A 20,340-nucleotide genomic window follows, 5' to 3' on the forward strand; every position below is an offset into this window, starting at 1 on the left:
AATTATATTAACATACTTTAGTATCTTACACATGCATGTTTTATACCCACGGTTAATTAGTCTATTCATGAAGGATAATATATCATATTAGAATAATATGTTTTTCCTTTTATTTGGGATTGTTTGACGGAAGTCGTATTATACCAAATTGAGATAAAATAAAAGTTTAAGTACGTATAATTGGATCGAGGGCTAAAGTTCAAATACCAAAACTGAAAAAATGACCTATTTTAATTGATGTTTAATCATTTATGGACTGATCGTATTACATTAGTATTTAGATTGAGAGGGCTTTAAATTATAAAACTTGGGTTTGGAAATGTCTGGTTCTTAAAACAAAAAAGGGTCCGGTATTAAGGCTATTTGGTAGGATTATATTTGTTGTTAGAGACGGGATAAGTATTGTAAAAAAACAAAACTAAAAATTTAAAAGCTTTAAAAGGACACGTGGGGTCATTATTTGAAAGACTTTTATTTTTCTACTCGAAATGTTTCTTTATGTTTTTCATAGAGTATTTAAATTATTATTATTTTTTTCTACGTGAAATCTCTGAAGCATTTAACAAACGTGTTCCTATTTAGCCTCAACTATTAATAGTCTCAGCACTTTAATACTTTCATATTCTTCCATAATGTAAATTGATGACAAGGGCATACTTTTTTTTTTTTTAAACCTCATTTGTTCATCCCCACAAGCAGCAGGCCACCCCCACCACCTCCTTCTAGCCCGTCGGCATCCCCTTCATTCCGTTACCTCACCGTCAGCAAATAAGACCGGCAGCCCTCCACCTCCCTCTCTCCCTCACTCTCTTCCTCAATTTGCAGAACCACCAGAAAAGAGTGGTAGAACGGTAGTCCAACCTTCTTCTTTTTCTTGTAGCCAAAAAAAACCAATACAACCAATCCCATTTTAACATTGGTTAGAGAATTCAAATTTTGAGAGTCTCATTAACGTTCATGAGAAGAATAGTAGAGAAGACAGTTTTTACAAGTGACACATATGCTCAAAATATTAGTACTCTCAATAACATAAATTGAATTTTCTTTTTTCCTTTCTACAGAAGTTTGCAGGGGCTATAGCCCTTAGCCCCTTCCCTTCAATATTTCCCCCCTGTAATTTACGGCAGACGAGGACTTTTGGAGACTGCATACAGGTTAAGTGATATGACATTCAAACCGATTTCCCTACAAACCTAATTCAAGAGTAGCCAAAAGTATGTTTTACCCATTAGGTCCTTTGATTTGCAAGTCGGGTCTCTAGTGATTTCAATCACCATGCTTTCTAAATGCAGCAAAACATTGAAGAAGGACTACCTTCTATAGCAGCTCAGATTCAAAACTGGTGGGGGCAAAATCCAAGTCCCTTATGGTACAGTGTGTATACACAAATTATGGTTCCAATGTCCCTCTTCCTATAATACTACCTCTCCGATGGAAGGTGCTTCTTCCTCAAGTTCTTTAATTAGCTTTTCAATCTGTCTTCTATAGACTGGCATGAAGTGATCGCTAATCATGGTTTGTGACAACCTCAGCTTACTGTACAGAGATCTTGGAGTGAGGAAAATACCAATCCTAGTTTCTTCTGGTTGCTCATTACCCGAGCCACTGGAGTTAGGGCTACCACTTTCACAATCAACATATTCGGTACCACCATGGTGAAAGGTAACAATATGCATGATTTTCCCTGCGGGAAAAAATCTGTGCGCTTCCTTCATTTCTGGAGCAGAGCTCTCTGGCTGGACATCGCCTACCTCTGCAATTGCCGCTTCTTCTTCTTCCCTTATTTCATTTGCCACATCGGCCTCCTCACCTACTGTTCTATCATAAAGCTCATGTTCAAGTTGTTGCCACAATTCAGCTTCAGTCACACGGTCTTCATGTCTATCATGGTCTGTGAGCCCCTCACCTTCATTATTGCCATCACCATCAGTGTGTGGACGCATTCCATCAGAACAAGAATATTCAATCTCTGAAGTCCATTCCATTGTTACAGATGAAGATACAGGAAGGTCAATGGCTTCAATGGCAGTCGAGCTTGTCATTTTCTTGGGGGATGTAATAAGAGGCTCACAAGTCTCAGAGTTTCTACCAGAGGATTCTCCAATTCCTTCATCATTTGAGTTTGAATGAGCAGCTGTGACTCTATGACGGGGAGCCATGCATGACCACGACGACAAGCGAAGGGAAGGACGTGACCATGCTGCCTGAGCCATGCTCTGGGCTCTTCTCATAACTACCTGTAAATTAGAAAGTTTCACAACCCAACCAAATGATTAAAGAGAACATCAAGTGAATTAGGTGCCAAGCCTCCTTGCATCTCCAAGGGTTCTTTATGACAGAAAATTCCACTGCAACCATTCTCCATTGCATGGGTTATGACGAAGGTTCAGAAAGGAAAAGATGAGTGTGGAACAAATTTAGTATAGAAGGAAAAAGGATACCTGTGTACCATTGGAAACAGGGCGCAGAATTGCCCCTGCCCCAGCAACTTTTGCTTTAGCACTGGCAATGGATGGAAGCCGTGAACCCAAAGCTGAAGCAGAACGATAGACAGTGCTAAGGATTCTTGTTTGCTCAATCTGATCTCTCAGATCATTTAGCCAAGCAGATGCTGTCACCTGTAAATAGGAAATGAAATTTCATAAAATATTATGTTAGAAAGAAACAAATATTAAAAGTATGACAAAAATATCACTAGCATTAGAATTGTTTCAACAAGCAAGTTTTTCAGGTGCCAACAAGCCAGAGGACCAACCACTAGCACAGTATGGTTTTCTGGGCAAATTTATTAACGATTAACAAGTTATCATGAAAAAGTTGAGCATATTCAACTAATATCTTTAATCCTTGCCGAAAACACATCATAATATCTTTATTTATTGGAAAAGAAAATCATAATCACTAAAAGAGAATTGAGAAAAGAGCATGTAGAGATGCTGCTAAAAGGAGTCAGAGGATTTCCAGCTCGCTTCTGTTCAACTTCATTGTGATCTGACTAAGATTAGAGGTAAGAACATAAATCATACACACTATTAAAAAATGAAAAATGAAAAGTTTTTATCAGAATCAACAATATAAGTCCTGTTCTACAACATTTGTCCAACTCAGGTAAAAATAGTAATTAAAACCCCACTCAACAACTACCGTCTCTCATCAAATCAACATAAATTAGTCAACCAGATAAAAATAACCACATTGAGTCCCACAAAAAAGAAGGGAAATCTTCCAAGGAACCTCAAATCCAATTAAGATAGGCAGTAAATTAAAAAACTCAATCACAGAGTTTAGGAACATAACCTCAGCACGCAAATCATCCACTGAGGCAGCAGAGAAAGTGGGCACTAAGTCAGCTCCATTAATAACAGAAGTAATAAAATCACCGCCTGATTCTGCCAATTCCCACGTCATGCATGCAGCTGCATTGTTATACCCAGTGAGCACTAATAACAATACTTTTTAAAATGAAGAACGAACTGTTCTATCATGCTAAACTAAACAAACATCAAATAAAATAATACATGACATAACTAAAAGTATTTATTGGAGTTGGGAATATAGAAAAGGAACCAGACTCAATATGTAGGAATCAAATTAATATAAGTCTAAGGCATGTAATGAACACGAACCTGGAGCAAATGTAACACAGGTGGTTGTTGACAGTTCTTTCTGCTCGCGCAATATATATGTTAGAAGTGCTGCAGTGCCTCCACCCAAAGAATGCCCTACAATCTGTCGGAAACCATTAGTTTTGATAATTTATTAATCTTACGAACCATGCTTGAATCTGTCAGAAACCATTAGGTTTGATAATTTATTAATCTTACGAACCACACTTTTTTTGCAAGCCACAATATGGGTTACAAAGTGACTTTTGAACCTTATGTTTACATGATACATCAAAATGATTGTAGGTTCAATCAAGTTCCAAGAGGAAACTGTAACTGGTGATATGGTATAAATGCAAATTTACGTAAAGAATAATAATATAGTTAACAGGTGCGGACTATGCTGATAACTAATCAACCAATTTATAAATCACTGCCGAGCACATGCAGCAGCAAAGCTGCTACATGAAAACACAATTAAAGATCTAAAAAATATTATACTGGAAAGTTTTAGGACCAAGAAGTCCCCTGCAAAAGTATACTTTCTACTTTCTAGAAACTACTACATCACACAACAGATATCTTGTATATGATTTAAAATTATCTTCATAGAAATGCCAGCTAATTGATTTATTCAGATGAGTATTATTAGAATAGAAAACATCCAATCAATGCCATTACCTTAAGTTCATAGCCAAGATATTGGTCAAGTGCTTTTAGAAGACAAGGTTTTGCAAGCTTTGCAATCCATCGAGCAGCCGCAACCATTCCACAGTGTGCATAACCCAAAACTAAATCACTGACTCCTCCCTCATGTACAACACTGTGATGGAATGGTACAACAGCTCCCGTTGCAGCTGTCAGAGTGTCCTTGATACTATGGGTTCCACGAATCAACAAGAGAAAACATTTTTCATTATGATCAACGAGAATTGTAAAAGCAGGCTTCAAGATCTGCACAACCAAAATAAAGCAGAACTTCATATTAATGGATAGATGTGGCGTAACTAATTGTTCAATACTGTTGACAGTAAAATCATTCATAGAGCCACTGATGAACAATCAGTACAACAGTAGCACTATTTAAGTTAAAACATAACTTACTCCTGCTTTGGGTTCCTGAAGAAGAACATTCTCTTCAGAATAGCCCGTCTCCTCTAAAAACAAGGGAAAAGGTTTCTTTGAAAAATGCCAACACAGTGTCAATAAGTTTAAGAGGTATTTAAGTTCAGCAATTATTTCGGATCCTTTTAGCAGTTGACTGTCTGTTCCACCAAATACGCCATGAACATGTAAGTGTCCCTGCAACATACAGACAACATATTGTCAAAAATCATTCTTCCATGCAAGGAATGACTGCTTAATATAAACATGAAGTGAACTCGTTTAAAGATTTGGTATCAAAAAACAAAAAAGACTACATGAAGAAGGAAAGTATGTCATTTTACTTTTTTGAAAAGGATATATCATCTACAGATTTACAGACAGCATTTAAAATAAATAATGCCTGTTTCGGTTTCATTAAATCCTAAAGCAGAAGTTATAGTGTAAACTTCCAGCATAGGTGATTTCCCAAAATGTGGACTACTGATTTTTGTGAAAGCTGCAAAATATGAAGTAACAATTTCTCAACAATTCTGTTTTTAACTCTCATTTAGAATGACGCTTTTGATAACTCAAAAGAAGTTTTTTTTCCCCCAACTCTAAATGGAGTAAAATATTCAGACAAAAGATACCATTGAATGATACATGCAAGAGCCACATCCATCTCACCACAGTAAGCAATTACGACCATCAATGCCATTCATACAAATAACGCAAAACCCACATTCAATAATCATAAAACCAAAGTAAACACTGAATTCAGCCCACAGTACTATGAAAGCCTTTTACCTGCCGCTTTAGAAGAAAGTTGATTCCAAATGCCAAATCCCCTATAGGCCACTTCCCCAAAGTCTCGGAGTAAGTAAACCTAAGAGTCTCCGACAAGGTCGAAATGGTCTCCAACCACGTTGCCGGGGATTGGATTAACCTATGGGAAACCCGGTCAATTCCCATAGGGGCATGATTGGGCACACTACTACTACTACTGGTTTCGTCATCATCAGCGCCAGACTTGGTGGACTGTAACTTCCGGTTCAATGTGTAATATAATAGAGCAGCTGCACCGGCTGCCGTTGCCATGGTTGCAGTTGCCATTAGCTTACTGTTCCTTGAAAAAATTAAAATTCAAACAACAATTAACAAAGATATAACAAGATTCGATTTTGAATCAACCTCTGAAGCTAAAATTCACAAATCAAATCAAAATGCATCATCTCCATGCTTCCATTGCATCTATTTTTTCCTCAATTACCGTAAAAAACTAGAAATGATAAAAGCAGAAACGACCGAAAGCAAGAAAATTTCAAAATTTTCAAAAATAAAAGCAGAAAACAAAATTCGAGCGAACCTGATTAAAATGATTAATTGGTTAAAACTAAAATTCCCAAATCTGAGAGACATTTGTGAGAGAAGGAAAATTTGAATATTATGTGATAGTAAGCGTAAACAAACGTACCTGAAGAGATCGATTTTGGCAAAAATTATTCGGGGTTTAATATCTTCGTCTCTACGTCATCAAAATGATTTATACTAAAGAATCGAATTAGGTCCTCCTCCTTCTCAGAGCTTTGCTGAGTTTTTTTGAAGCAAAACGGCAAAGCTGCGCGCGTCGTCGTTTTGAGAGGTTAAGGTTAGGGTGACACGTGGTGGGAAGGGAAAGCGGCTGAGTGGAGGTGTAGAGAGACTCTTCCATGGGGCATGCTCAATGGGGCATCTCTCACGTGAGCTGAGTGAAGGTGTAGAAAGAGACTCTTCCATGGGGCATGCTTTAATGGGGTATCTCTCACATGAGGGTGGGATCCACATAAGTGTAGAAAGAGACTCTTCCATGGGGCATGCCTTAATGGGGCATCTCTCACATGAGGGTGAGATATGTGGATCTCACCCTCATGTGGGGATCCCACCCTCATGTGAGAGATGCCCCATTGAGACATGCACCAGGGAAGATTTAGTTAGGTGTAGAAAGTAAAAACCGACGTCAACTGGGTGGTCCGCGAATCAGAGGAGCGGGGTTGTGAAATTGCCTTAGAGAAACCAAAATAATTTATTTTTTGAAAATAATAATAATATTAGTGAATTTCCCAGAACTACCCTTAATGCCTACATTGGCATTGGCTTGGAATGGCGTAGATCTCTATTCCACATACCTATGTCCTTTTTGGTCTTTTCATTTCAAAGGGATGGAGCCATGCAAATCCAGTTTTAAAAGATGAAAATAACACCCCCATCTAATCTAATTTATTTTATAGGTAAGAAGCCTAACAACCTTTCATTTTTTTATTTTTTGATAACACCCCAAATCCTAATTTATTATAAATGTCAATTTCTGTTAGCCCTGGTATCAGCATCTAAAAGAAGAAAAGGGGCCAAGAATTTGCAGCTATCAAGTTGTTCCACTCGACTACTAATTCTGGAAACGGATACAAATCATGAAAACATGACTTTGTGTCTAATCTCAGGAGAGAGGAGGATGCTGCTGTGCATAGTGGTGAAAATGGTGAAGTGGGTGTCTCGCGATGAGATGTGGATTCAGGCACTTAGATGGTGAGTGGTCTTTGATTAGATTCTTGGCAACTTTTATGAGAAGGAGAAAGAGAAAGTGGTAGTCAAAATATTCGCATTTGATATCATTTCGGGCTAGCATTGGCAAATAACATTCATCTCACATTCACTTATGAGGGTTACTTGTACAATTGAGAGAGAGAGAGAGGGGTACGTTTCCACTTCTCTTAATTTATTTGGGTCAAAAGGTTGCTGACCGATCATCTCACCATGATCCAGTGATTAAATCCTGACCCATTTCAAAGACAATTTGGCAGCTCCACCTTCATCCACGGCCGTCCGATCATCTTTCTTTTCTTCCAACTCCCAAACAAATAGACTATGGGTAGTCAACTTGATGTCATGCATCGGCAAGCAGGTGAGCCTCGAGGCGTCGTATCCAGGCCCATGATATTTAATGAAATGACATTCATAATTATGATAAGTAATATCATCACCATTAATTAGTAGAGCTGCTAATAATGTTGTCAATCATGACAAGTCAGGTTTCTTACCCCAAACAGCAGAACTCGTGCTGTTTGTTTAGGCTCAAATCATGAAAACATGACTGTTTTTTCTTTTTGGCAATCACATGCAATCCAACAGTTGAACACTAGTAATTTCAACTAAAAAAAGTTACAGAAGGTGAAGTAAAACATCCCAGGCAAATTGCTTAAGCATTTGTTTCATAATATAACTTAACATCTGAATCTGAAATTCCCAAATGGGAGGAGAAACAAAATGTATCCAGCATTTTATCAAATGCGAGCATCCCTCTAGAAAGTATCAGTTTTGCCCGGGGCTCAATCTCGCTCACTTATAGCAGTCAAGTGCTCATCAATCTCGTCAGTGGACAAGACTCTAAACACAGGATTCTCCTTCCTCACAACTCCAACCTACAAAAAAGGCAATAACAAATTAACACAAACCGCATTTCATCCAAATTACCATATCCCAAATTTTAAACACAACTCCAATCTGCAAAGGATGTGGCACATAAAACAATGTCCAAAATTTTAACTCATACCATCTAGGGCCAGGAAATTGATAGTAATTGAGATATACAAGTATATAACATATGATATGGAAACTAAACTTTATTGCCTCAAGAAAAAGTTATTTGACAGCTATGTACAGATATTTGATATGATGTGAACTATCAACACACTGCCATGTGAAAACATGGTAAAACCTATGTGGAAATTCAACGACTGTCACATGATACAAGAAATAAAAAGTTTATTAACATCGTGAATACAACCATGCATTTAATCACACTAGAACAGTAAAAATATTCAAACAATATAATACCTCAATTTCAGTTGCCTTAAAATCCTCTTGCAGAACTGATTGCAGGGCAGAAATTGCAGTCTAACAATAAAAGCAATATGTTATGTTAGAGAAGGAATCATGCATAGCATATTAAAATTCCTACTTTTGTTTAAATATCACATAATCAGAGTTCATTCACCACAGCCTATTAAAATCTCCAGAAAGCAAATGGGTCATGGTCAATCTAAGATCAGAACTGTACATCAATATAAGGATAAGTAATGTCTACCTGCACAGTCTCCTCATAAGTAAATGAAGGATCATTCTTCATTTTCTTCTCCAAGAAATTAATCGCCTCTTGTTCTTTCAATCCAGCACTTGTGGCCTAAGATGCATAATTGTTGATCAGTATTTTGTTTTTTAAGAATTGTCGATCATTTGAGAACTAGCAATATAGATAGATTCTCTAAAAAGACAGCCATAGCACCATTGACGAGTAAAGCACAAAGCATTACATACCTTGTGGCCAAAGTAATGGCCAGCTGGATCACACTTATAGAGTTGAGGTCCACACTCTTCATCAATGCCCAAAACCATTGCAACTTCAAAAGCAAACATAATAATGTTAGGAAAGGGATAGCATCAGAAAAAACACAGAGACAATTAATAAAGTTAAAGAAAGGGGGTGAAGCGGAAGAGAAATAACAGACAGAAAGAAACAGAAGTCACTAAACATTATTGAATGATGTAGTCCTTTGCTAATGCTAGAAAAGTGGTTATTCGCTGCTGTAGAAAGGACTAGAAACAAACCTACTCCAAGTGGTCTCATATAAGCGTGTTGAGTATAGATTTGCGATTTGTCTGCAATCCTGTCATACAAACGATACCAATAGAAGATCATGAGATGGCCTTGCAATCATATAGAATAATCTATACTATTCTGACTGTAAAATTATAAACTTAGAATTATTTATGGAAAGGGACAGCAAGAGGCAAGATTTAAAGCATTGTTAACTGTCTAGTGGCTCTCCAGGAAATGGGTGTTGGCCAATGGCCAGGTTCACAAGACCCTTTTGTTAACTGCTATCTACATTTGATGTGGGGGGATTTCTTATACAGAATGTACGCTCTGGAGTTATAATTACTTAAAGAAAGTAATGACTGAGATCCCGATTAGAAGATTCAAATCCCTTGAATTCTAAGCTTAAACAGACATGGCACTCACCAACACCTCACTATGAATACTTTGCACCATTATCTTCTTCTTTTCTTTAAACCTAGACTACAATTGCATCTACTAAGAAAAGAAACTAGATACATAACACATACATACTTGAGAGACAGAGAGAGAGGGTTATTTTTAAAAAATTCCCTACATAGTACAACATAATGAAGGGAAAGAAATTATAAGCTAAAGCAGCAATAAGTCCTATATTCCATGGGACCACAGCACCCCATTATGAAGTTCATCATTCTACATATCCAATTGACAGGAAGGGGTGAAAATATATTTTCTGAACTGTTAAACTCAACATGTACACTAGCAAAAGAGAAAACTGCAAAATGGATATGATTAAGCATTTCTAACTTAAAATAAAATGCACAATAATTTAATTGTAAACCGCATGACAAAAGTTTTATTGTAATTTAGCATTATATGTTATAAAATGCTAAGGTTATTACCATTTAGCCAATACATCTACAGGCATCTCATATCCATATCTGAATCGAAACTCAGCTGCTTCATTCCTTGCTTGCTGAACTAGGGTCCTCGCATCAGCTAGAAAAATAACATGCCAAGAGGATGAACCAAGTGTGAGCTTTTGAACAACAAAATTACTTAAGAATATATACTGTCTTAACGACAAATGTGTCTGAGTTAGAGCTTCCAACAAGCTTCACAGAAGAGGCAAATAAGAAACCTGTCATGCCAGTAGCTAGCAACCCGAGGTACTTTGTGATCGAGAAGAGATGAGTGACACTTGTCTGATCCAAAAGCTTGTCCTGCATTAATTACAGAATATATTTACAACCCACACAAAATCAAGCTGTGGTAAAATAAGGACTCGGTTTTATCAACCAACAATACTCACGGGGACTTTCTTCTGAGTCACAACACATACTGAATCCTTTCCCCGGACAGCAATTGAGGTGATCCCAGCAGCCTTGACAGCCTTAAAAGCATACTCTATTCAACATCAAAAAACCAAAATCAGAACATATCATCCCTTACATGCTAGTCATCATTAACTTAAAACCATATTCCATTCTTACACCCCAATACTACCTGAAAATACATATGAAAACAAAAAGAAATGATATATTTAAATTTTTTTGTTTTTGTTTATAAAAAATGGGACTTTAATCGTAATTTCTTCTATTTTCCTCAGATTTCTAAGCATCCAAACTAGAGATCAAGTTCAACCATCGAAACTCAGAGTGAAGTTTCAGTCCATGATGTTGAAAATCCCAAACCTATACAAATTGAGCTACTTAATTTGACTGATAAATTAATTGAGCTAAATGATATTACACATCAAACTGGAACTAATGCAAACAAATTAAACATTCGCTTTATCTTTTTTCTTTCCTTTTGTATTATACAGAACGAGATTCAAAATCGTGACTTTTTTCCCCTCTTTTCCTCGGATTTCAGCACTAAAATGAAAAAAAAAACGAAATGGGTTTTCATCTCAGCGACCCATAAAACCAAAAGAAACAAAAATCAAGAAAACCCACAAATCCTAGATTGAAATATGACAAATATCAATGGAGGTATTGTATATTATCACATACCCACTTGGAATAGACGGCCTTCAGGTGAGAAAATAGTGATGTGACGGTCGTATCCGCCTCCACTCCCACGACTCATGCTTGAAACGCTTCGATTTATGTGCTTCTGCTTCTTCTTCTCTGCTTAGGGTTCGTGGGGTCTTTCTTTCTACTCTGTAGCCTCTGTGTATCAGACTAATACTGAGTTTCTGCGATAGAGTATTAGAGGAGGAACAAAAGCTTTTTTCCCAAGTTTGCTGAAAGTTGAAATCTGAATCTGCAATACGACGACGTCTCATTTGGCGGGTTCGGGTTTGGGGTTTTATGGATCTCAAAGTGACATTTATGGCATTTTTGGGCTCAGCTCGGCCCAGAGGAATGAGGTGGGATGAAAGTTTGGTCCAGTAAAATTATCCAAATAAAAAGGGTTTTCTTTTTTGGGGGTTTCTTCAGCCTGCCTTGACTTTTTTTTTTTTTTTGGTCAAAGCTTGCCTTGACTAGATATGACAAAATTTACACAACTCGTTAACATGACCAAAATATGTACAAGAATTCAGTGTGTGAGTTGACACTTGACTATATCCTTTTGGGTGAATTCACCCATTAGTGACTCTGTTAAGTTTTTTTTCTTTTCTTTATCAATAATTGACGTTTAAATAATTAAATAAAAAATAATTAATCATGTAATTATTATTAAATAACACATAAATATTTATCAAAAACATAAAAATAAACAGACAAATAGACAATGAATGTAATTTTTACAAAAATTATTTATTTATTATTGACAAAGGTAATTTTTGGATAGAAAATTAGGATTAAATACCAAATCTCAATAATTTTTTGGTATAGCATGAAGACCATATAATATTTCAATTGAACTACCAAATTTAAATGTAGTTTTTAGATTAGGTCACAAATATGTTAGCCCCTTTGATTTGAGCCTTTTCCATTTGACATTTTTATCCTTTGGCTCACATATAAAGAGTGTTAGTTAAAATTTATAAGGTTTTGACAAAATTGCCCTTGAGGCTTTTATATTATTTTGAAAATTTGCTAATGTAATCTCAACTTCACATTTAGTTGTGACTGTACGACACTCACAACTTCAAATTTAGTTGTGATTAAACGACAGTCACATCTAAGTTGTGAGACAATCACAGTTAAGTTATGACTTAATTGAATTTTTTTAGAGAAATTATACTACAATATAGTATAAATAGAGGTCAAAACAATATTTTTACTCAAAATAATATATGGTATAATGGTGTGAATTGTCTTTTTTAATTTATCAAGACAGTCACAATTAAGTTGTGACTGGATTGATTTTTTTATTTTTTATAATACAATATAGTATAAATTAATGTAAATATTTGTGATGTAATATTATTTTTATTTTTTTTTATTGTAGTAACATGTGATGTAATATTTATAAATTTTAATATTTTTTATTTTATTAATTTGTTTAACTTTTCAACTAATATCTAATCTAAAATGTTATTTAATTTTTATATCTAAATTAAAAAGTCATTAAAATTTACTAGTTAAAATTAATAGACCTATTTTTGGGCGGGTGCGAAGATTTTTAGAGAGATTGATTTGATTGCTCGAGTAGAAAGCAACAAAAAGATAGGAGTATGTCCCACGCTTGGATCATGATAATTCATAAAAAGATATTTCTCACGAATCTCGAGGGCTAGTCAATCCCACGTGGGCCACGTTGAATGAAAGAAACTCAATTTCCACGCGATGGACCACCATGGAAGCAGAAAAGGGGTCCGTACTGGATTAGTTGCAGCATTTATTTATGCAAACGTGGCAGACAAATTCAGCTCCTCTTTAATGCAGCACTTTAGCAATCACTCTCCTAAATTAGCGGTTTCGCTAGACTGGACAGTATCTCTGTCCAAGACTCTTTTTTAAAAAATAATAATAATAATGATCTCTGTTTTTTTTATTTGCCCTGGATAATGATCTCTGTTTAAGACTAGAAAAGTGAATAATATAAAATGGAAAAAAACTTATTTATAACATAAAATGAGCTGATTTGCATTCTAAAAAATAGCTTCTGTTTTAAAATTAGATAAATTTTTATATAATAAAATATAAAAATATAAATATCATCATATTATTATATACCAAATCAACATATTTATAGATCCTTTTTTCACATTGTGGTGAGGCTTTGTGTTATCTTTATAGCCATATATTTTATCAATCTTGTCTTATTAGCTCTCATATTCAATTTAATTTATGATGCCTACATTTTTTTTTCTTTTTTCAAATATGTTAGGTACCACAATAATGTTATTTTCCCACAAATGGAAGACTTTGAGTTTTGTTTTTTTAATATATATAAAAATAAAATTGTTAATGATCCGTAAGTCTACTATTAATATTTCACAAATAACATGTAAACAAATAATATAAATAACTTTTTAAAATAAATGTGGGCTGTCAATAAAAAGATAATATTAATCATATAATGTTATTGACGGATAGTGACAATCATATCATAAGTGAGTGTTCAAAGTTTTAAACTATGCTCAACGCCAAAACTTAAAACTAGGCTGACTTAACCATATTTTAAGCACATATCTTTATTTATATGTATATTTACTTATTTGGATATTTTTTTTTTTTTAGCTGGGAGAGTGGGAATCAAATTTAGTTGCATTGTGAGTAATTTTACAACCTTTCCAATTGAACTACTCAACAACTGCTACTTATTTGGACTTTTAAAGAATAAAACTTCAAGAAAATCATCAATATTTTTCTTTTGCATACATTTTTAAACATATGAAAAAAAAAAAAAAAAAAGTTTGGTTGCTACATTTGATTAGTCTGGTTTAATTAAACACAAGGATATAGTAGAATCAAAGCTAAGTATCCCCTCCTCATTCATTTGAGACATTAAACTCCTATGGAAACATTCTTCTCTTTCATATAAGGTAAAGAAGCTTTATCGAAGGGGTTTCCCATTTGCACAATAGCATAATCAATATAGAAATTTTGATTTTCATTGTTGGATATATAACATCTAATTTTCAATAAACCACAATGTTAGTTTGGATTTTGATTTCATCCGTATAACTTTGTATACATATACGTAGTTACACTTTTTTTTATTGATATATTAATATAATTTATACAAATATGTTTAGTATACCTACATATGTGTTTAAAATTTAGTAATAATAGCTCCAAATTATAATCTACCTTATAAAGAATTAAAATTCCATGTAACCCCTCAATGAAAATCTTACAACATGATTAAATTAGAATTAACTATCCTCATTACAATACAAGTCTTGTAATTATATATTCATGACAAGAGCTTAACATCCTTTTATTTTTCAACGAACTATTTTATTATACTGATTGAATTGTACGTGGTACCAAGTGAACGTACTTATGGACCTTATGGTACAGGCGTTGTTGCAACTTGTAATGGGTTCATTCATTTTATAACCATCCGATGCGTCAGCAATTTAGAACCATCCGATCCGTCTACTGACGTGGCAGGGCCGTAATCATCTACAGCACCGCGCAGTGTATTTAATTCTAAAGGTACATTACTTGTCGTCTAGTGATTCGTTTGCAGTGAAAATTTCTGCACTGGAAGATTCTCACCACTATACATCCACGTGTTCACCACGCATTGGCGATTGAGGAATAATATTAATTAAATTCACATTAATAAAAACTTAATTTTCCCTCCACACCACTGTCGTCTCCCTTCGCCTTCACTCTCTTCTAAGTTCTAACTGCCCATCATCAAAAAGCAAAAACCGCAGTCATTAAAATTCCCCTTCGCATTTCTCACAGCTCACTCACTCACTCACTCTCTCTCTCTCTCTCTCTCTAGAACCTGACCTGTACGGTCATCACCGTCGCCGGAAAATCTTTCTCCGTCAACATGGCCGCTGAGTTCTCCAGCTGCGTCGAGTACGGCCTCGGGCTCTCGAAGCGGATTATGTACGGTAAAGAGTCGGTTCCGGCTCCGACGGCGATGTCGAGGTCCTCGTCGTCGGAGGAGTACTTACCGGAGGCACCGACGGTGTACGCGGTGGTGCCCGACCCGGGAATCGTGGACAATCCGGACATTCCGAGCTACCAGCCGTACGTGCACGGCCGGTGCGAACCGCCGGCTTTGATACCTTTACATATGCACGGGATAGCTATGGAGATCGAGAGCTATTTGGATACTGCGTTCGTTACGGTGAGCGGTCGGTGGCGCGTGCATTGTGTTTCCGCGGGAAGGAGCTGCGACTGCCGCGTGGCGGTGCCGATGGGCGAGAAGGTAGCTATAATTTTGACTATGTTGTGAGTTGGAACATATAGTAATTGGAAATTGTGTATTTTGTTTGATCCATAAAAAAAAAAGGAAAAGAAATTTGTGTGATAAGAATTGGTGAAGAATGTTAAAGAAAAAAGTGTATGGTTTGGTGTTAATGTTAATAATTAATCTAGATTAAGTTAATTGAAGGCTGAATGGAATTGGAATTTTTGCTGTAAGATATGGTACATATTTATGTGTATTCTAATGGTCATTTATTAGATGGCTTGGTTATCTCATTCTATATAAGAATTAAGATGCTTGTGAACTTGCTTTTGCGTTAAGGGTTTGAAGCGATAGTTTTTATTCTCAAGAAAAACATGATGTGGCTAACAGGGTTCACTTCTAGGTGTTGAGGTTGAGGTTACCGGAAGTTCATATCGTAGTCAGCTGATAACAACAGAAGGCACAACAGACATGGAGAAAGTGGCCAAAGATGGGTACTTTCTGAAACGCCAGATATACACCTTAAAAGTCCCACGGGTTAGTACCTAGTTGCAACTAGTACTCATTTCAATTTTTTTCTATAGTGTAACTTTTTAACTTTTTTTAATATGTTCTACACTATATATACATTTCAGGTTGATGGGGGATCCTTCCTTTCACTTAAAATCAGATGGTCTCAGAAATTGTTATATCATGCTGGCCAGTTTTGCCTCACTGTACCTTTTAGTTTTCCAGCATATGTCAATCCTGTTGCGAAGAAAATTTCCAAAAGAGAAAAGATTTCGTTGAATGTGAATACGGGTATTGACGCAGAAGTTTTATGCCAAAGTACCAGCCATCCTCTTAAGGTAAATCATTATTTGTAAGTTCCATTTAGTCCCTAAATACATGTGAACTGTTATTGATTTATGATTTTACAGGAGGTAAGGCGCCAAAGTGGTAAATTGAGTTTTTCATATGAAGCAGAGGTATCATCATGGTCGAGTGCAGACTTCAGTTTTTCATACACTGTACGACTTTGACGTGTGAATTATTGCTTGTGTTATGAATGGATCTCATAATATGCATCAGTTTTGAAAAGCTTTTTGGGCAACTGATGGTCATAAAGCAGTCATGATACGTTTGTAATTTATCTTGATTGGTGACTGTATTTACAGGTTCATACAAGCGCCTTACTTGGTGGTTTGTTCTTGCAAACTCCAACTCTTCGCGATGTTGATGATAGGGAGATGTTTTGCTTCTATCTAATCCCCGGAAATAGCCAGACTAGGAAGGTTTGTTAGCACTAATATGCTATCTATTCATTATTAAAAAAAGGAGATAATCCTAACAAAGGTCACAGGGAGGGCGGGGGGAAGGGAAGGAGTGAATCCATGGAATGCATCTTTAGATCATGTTTCATTCAGGCTGTTTTTCCATTGCCACTCCTAAAAGGTGGTGAATTTGCCAGCTCCATTTTGCTAAATGTCGTGTCCAGATCCCCAAACCTTTTTTTTTATTCTCTTACAGTTTCTCTTAATGTGTAGTGATTATTTTAACTTAATGTTAGTAAATATGATAGGTTTTCAAAAGGGAAGTTATATTTATTGTTGATATAAGTGGAAGCATGATGGGAGACCCTCTTGAGAATGCAAAGAAAGCACTATTGGCATCACTCTCTAATCTCAACCCAGATGATACTTTCAACATAATAGCTTTTAATGGAGAGGTTCGCTTATTCTCATCATCATTGGAGCTGGCAACAGATGAAGCACTGCTAAAAGCGAAGAACTGGGTTAGCGCTAATCTTATTGCAAATGGTGGTACAAATATCTTGCTTCCCCTAAAACAGGTATGATATGTGTTCAACACATCTTCCTAGTGACCACTGACCAATCAATTGTATTCAAATGATTCCTGTGTCATCAAGTTAACACTTTATATTTTAATTGTTTATATATGAAAATCAGAGAGCTTTGTTAATTATATTGATTAATGATTTTTCATCTGTGTTTAACTGTTGGATTTTACATGTCTAATATTCAACAACATCATACTCTGCAAAGAGAATCTGACTTTGTATCCTGTGATCTGGTTTACTTTAGGCTATGAAGTTGTTGGCCAAAACCAATGGTTCCATTCCTTTCATTTTCCTCATTACTGATGGGGCTGTTGAAGATGAAAGTGAGATTTGCAATATGATGAAAGGTTATCTTACAAGTGGGGGTTCATTTTGTCCTCGCATATCTACTTTTGGCATAGGTAAGGATTTTGTTCCTTTAGTTGTTTAGATAACTCTAGTCATCTTGATAAATCTTATCACTATTTTTCTTTAAATTTGTAAATTAAATGCTTCTGAAATATCTTGCCAGGTTTATATTGTAATCATTACTTCCTGCAAATGCTAGCACAAATTGGAAGGGGTTATTATGATGCTGCTTATGATGCAGGTCAGTTTCTTTTCCCTTTCTTTTACAGCAAAAACATCATCATTCACCAAGATAATATGCCATCTATACAAAATTATGTAATCTTGCTTTTGCTAGTAATGATTCTAATCTTGTGTGATGGTAAAAAATCATATAGTTTTAGTTAGGAGCAGCGCAAAAATCTCCCTCCCTCTCCCTCTCTCTCTCTCTCTGCATATATATATATATATGTTAATATATTCTTCTTGTAATTATTATTTGAGACATTGTTCTGTATATATTCTCTTCCATTGTCCTAGTGATAGACTTGCAATTGTATTGTAATAAACCTCACTCAACCTCAAACGAGGTTATTAACAAAATATCTGTGACAAAGTTTGTAGTCTAAGAAAGGCAAACTAAATGCTAAAGAATTTATTTTCAATCTGCAAATTTGTTGGTTACTGTTAAAATAGGGATCTCTTATTATATGATTTAATTTGATTTTTCAGAATCAATTGACTATAGAATGCAAAGGTTATTCACATGTGCATCATCAGTGATTCTTGCCAATATAACCGTGGACACCTTTGAACATCTCGATTCACTTGAGGTATGCTAGTCTCGGGACTTGGTTGAAATTTGTCTTCCATGTTTGTCTTTTGAGGATTAATGATATTAGAGTCTATTTTACTTGGTGGACTTTGTCTATTCCAATTTCTCTTAACTCCATAGTAATACATTGTTACTTCTTGTTCCTCCTTGCAGCTGTATCCATCTCATATCTCAGACCTTTCATCTGGAAGTCCATTGATAATATCAGGCAGATATGAGGGAAGCTTTCCTGACTCCATTAAAGTTAGTGGTACCTTGGCTGATATGAGCAATTTTGTCATAGACTTGAAAGTGCAAAGATCTAAGGATTTTCCACTTGATCGGGTACTGATCTTGTAAATTAGATCATATGAATTAATGTGATTTAAAGTAGTCTAAATTGAAAATTTTATGCTATGTAGTTTCATATCTGCTGCCCTACTTCCTTCCCTGCACGTACTATTGGTAGTAATAAACTTGCCTGTTTTTCTGAACAGCTGCTTGCAAGAAGGCACATTGACATGCTTACAGCTCATGCATGGTTATCGGGAAGTAAAGAGCTGGAAGAGAAGGTTTGTTTCTTATGGAGTTTGCTGTAGATTGAAATTCTTATTTTCTTGCTGAAATCCTGATTTATGTATTCATTTACATCAATTACAATTGTCCAACCTGCTTCTATTGTAGGTTTCTAAAATGAGTAAACAAACTGGGGTTCCATCTGAGTACACTTGCATGATACTAGTGCAAACTGAAAAGGGGAAGAAAGCACCAGAATCAGTTCTGATAAAAGAGGTATGCATTTGCGGCTCTGCCCATGTTTTTAAATGTTAACTAGCTACTCCTACCTTGTAATTATTTTCTAGGTCCATTGAAGTGTTCCCCTGAGTTCATTGTTAGTGATCTGCGGAGAATGGCTTGTGTCATCTTTCTTAGGCCGGGAAGATGTGCAGATTACATGTTATCATTCTTAGGTAACTTGAAGTTATTCAAGTAACTTTTATCTCCGGGCCCAAAAAAAGTATAGTTTATCTAAATCTAAATCTAAATCCTCCACCCTCCCAAAAACTTGAGAATCTTGAATTCATCATTCGTTCTTTACTGTTCTCAAAATTAGTAACCAAAATCCTGAATGATGCTCTTGAGTTTATTATCAGTGACTCTCACATTTCGAATCACTGGTCTCTCAAATAGTGTTTGCCAAAACATTCTTCAACATGAAACATTTACATGCTACTCATGCATATCTAAGTAATCTCTTACTGCCTAGCAACAAAAGAAAGTAATGTCATTGTTCCAAGTAGGTCTTCAACAAATTTAGCCAGCTGAAGAAGACGGAGTCAAATAGCCAGAAGGTCATATTCCTCGGAAGCCTGGGTGTTGGCTTTGGGAACTTGACTGCAACGCTTCAGAATAAAGCTCCGGTAGGCGAAGAAGAAAAGCCAACTGATCCTGCAGAAGTCCTAGTCAAGGCTGCTGCCAACTGCTGTAGCCGACTACTTGATCGCTTTTGTTGCATGTGTTTCATCAAGTCTTGTTCATACATGAATAACCAGTGCGCAATTGTTCTCACACAACTCTGCGCTGCGATTTCTTGTATTGAGTGCCTGAATTGTTGTTATGAACTATTTCAATAATGCAGTGATCCTATTAAAGTAACTGAACAGTAATGTACAAGAATCTTATGTGTTTGTAAGTTTGTGTATAACGTGTTGTATTTGAAATATATATAAAATGGTGTTTCATTATCATTCAGTGAGGATTTTTATTTTAATCTGAATCA

At 35.7% G+C, this 20,340-nt stretch overlaps 3 protein-coding genes across 7 annotated transcripts; 1 reads left to right on the plus strand and 2 right to left on the minus strand.

The window, feature by feature from the left end:
• Positions 1 to 1,294: 1,294 nt before the first annotated feature.
• LOC147287516 (Alpha/Beta hydrolase fold-containing protein) lies at positions 1,295 to 6,310 on the minus strand. Of its 2 annotated transcripts, none has more exons than XM_086239761.1 (8): positions 6,166 to 6,310; positions 5,499 to 5,817; positions 4,710 to 4,907; positions 4,287 to 4,559; positions 3,627 to 3,729; positions 3,298 to 3,416; positions 2,442 to 2,618; positions 1,295 to 2,237 (listed from the first exon to the last, which is right to left on the minus strand). In XM_086239761.1, the coding sequence occupies exons 2-8, from the start codon at positions 5,802 to 5,804 to the stop codon at positions 1,413 to 1,415; spliced, it is 2,001 nt and encodes a 666-aa protein (XP_086095887.1). In that variant the 5' UTR covers positions 5,805 to 5,817; positions 6,166 to 6,310; the 3' UTR covers positions 1,295 to 1,412. The 2 variants fall into 2 exon arrangements, with proteins under 2 accessions (XP_086095887.1, XP_086095888.1); XM_086239762.1 differs by having other exon boundaries at positions 5,499 to 5,811; positions 6,166 to 6,298.
• A 1,533-nt stretch (positions 6,311 to 7,843) lies between these two features.
• Positions 7,844 to 11,526, minus strand: LOC147287517 (proteasome subunit alpha type-6). Its single transcript, XM_086239480.1, has 9 exons — positions 11,319 to 11,526; positions 10,616 to 10,710; positions 10,445 to 10,526; positions 10,206 to 10,302; positions 9,333 to 9,391; positions 9,042 to 9,124; positions 8,812 to 8,907; positions 8,562 to 8,621; positions 7,844 to 8,146 (listed from the first exon to the last, which is right to left on the minus strand). The coding sequence occupies exons 1-9, from the start codon at positions 11,392 to 11,394 to the stop codon at positions 8,054 to 8,056; spliced, it is 741 nt and encodes a 246-aa protein (XP_086095606.1). The 5' UTR covers positions 11,395 to 11,526; the 3' UTR covers positions 7,844 to 8,053.
• A 3,541-nt stretch (positions 11,527 to 15,067) lies between these two features.
• Positions 15,068 to 20,308, plus strand: LOC147287518 (uncharacterized). Of its 4 annotated transcripts, none has more exons than XM_086240220.1 (13): positions 15,069 to 15,597; positions 15,970 to 16,116; positions 16,215 to 16,427; positions 16,503 to 16,589; positions 16,737 to 16,853; positions 17,141 to 17,410; positions 17,664 to 17,820; positions 17,931 to 18,008; positions 18,479 to 18,579; positions 18,735 to 18,905; positions 19,058 to 19,132; positions 19,245 to 19,352; positions 19,862 to 20,308. In XM_086240220.1, exons 1-13 carry the CDS (start codon positions 15,214 to 15,216, stop codon positions 20,192 to 20,194), a joined length of 2,241 nt encoding a protein of 746 aa, XP_086096346.1. In that variant the 5' UTR covers positions 15,069 to 15,213; the 3' UTR covers positions 20,195 to 20,308. The 4 variants fall into 4 exon arrangements, 3 of the variants coding, with proteins under 3 accessions (XP_086096347.1, XP_086096346.1, XP_086096344.1); XM_086240218.1 differs by having other exon boundaries at positions 15,070 to 15,597; positions 16,500 to 16,589; XR_015121761.1 differs by having other exon boundaries at positions 15,071 to 15,597; positions 16,500 to 16,589; positions 19,245 to 19,531; positions 19,862 to 19,999.
• Positions 20,309 to 20,340: the final 32 nt, after the last annotated feature.

This window comes from Dryas octopetala, chromosome 4 (assembly GCF_963921425.1).
Source record: "Dryas octopetala chromosome 4, drDryOcto1.1, whole genome shotgun sequence".
Taxonomy (NCBI): Eukaryota; Viridiplantae; Streptophyta; class Magnoliopsida; order Rosales; family Rosaceae; genus Dryas; species Dryas octopetala.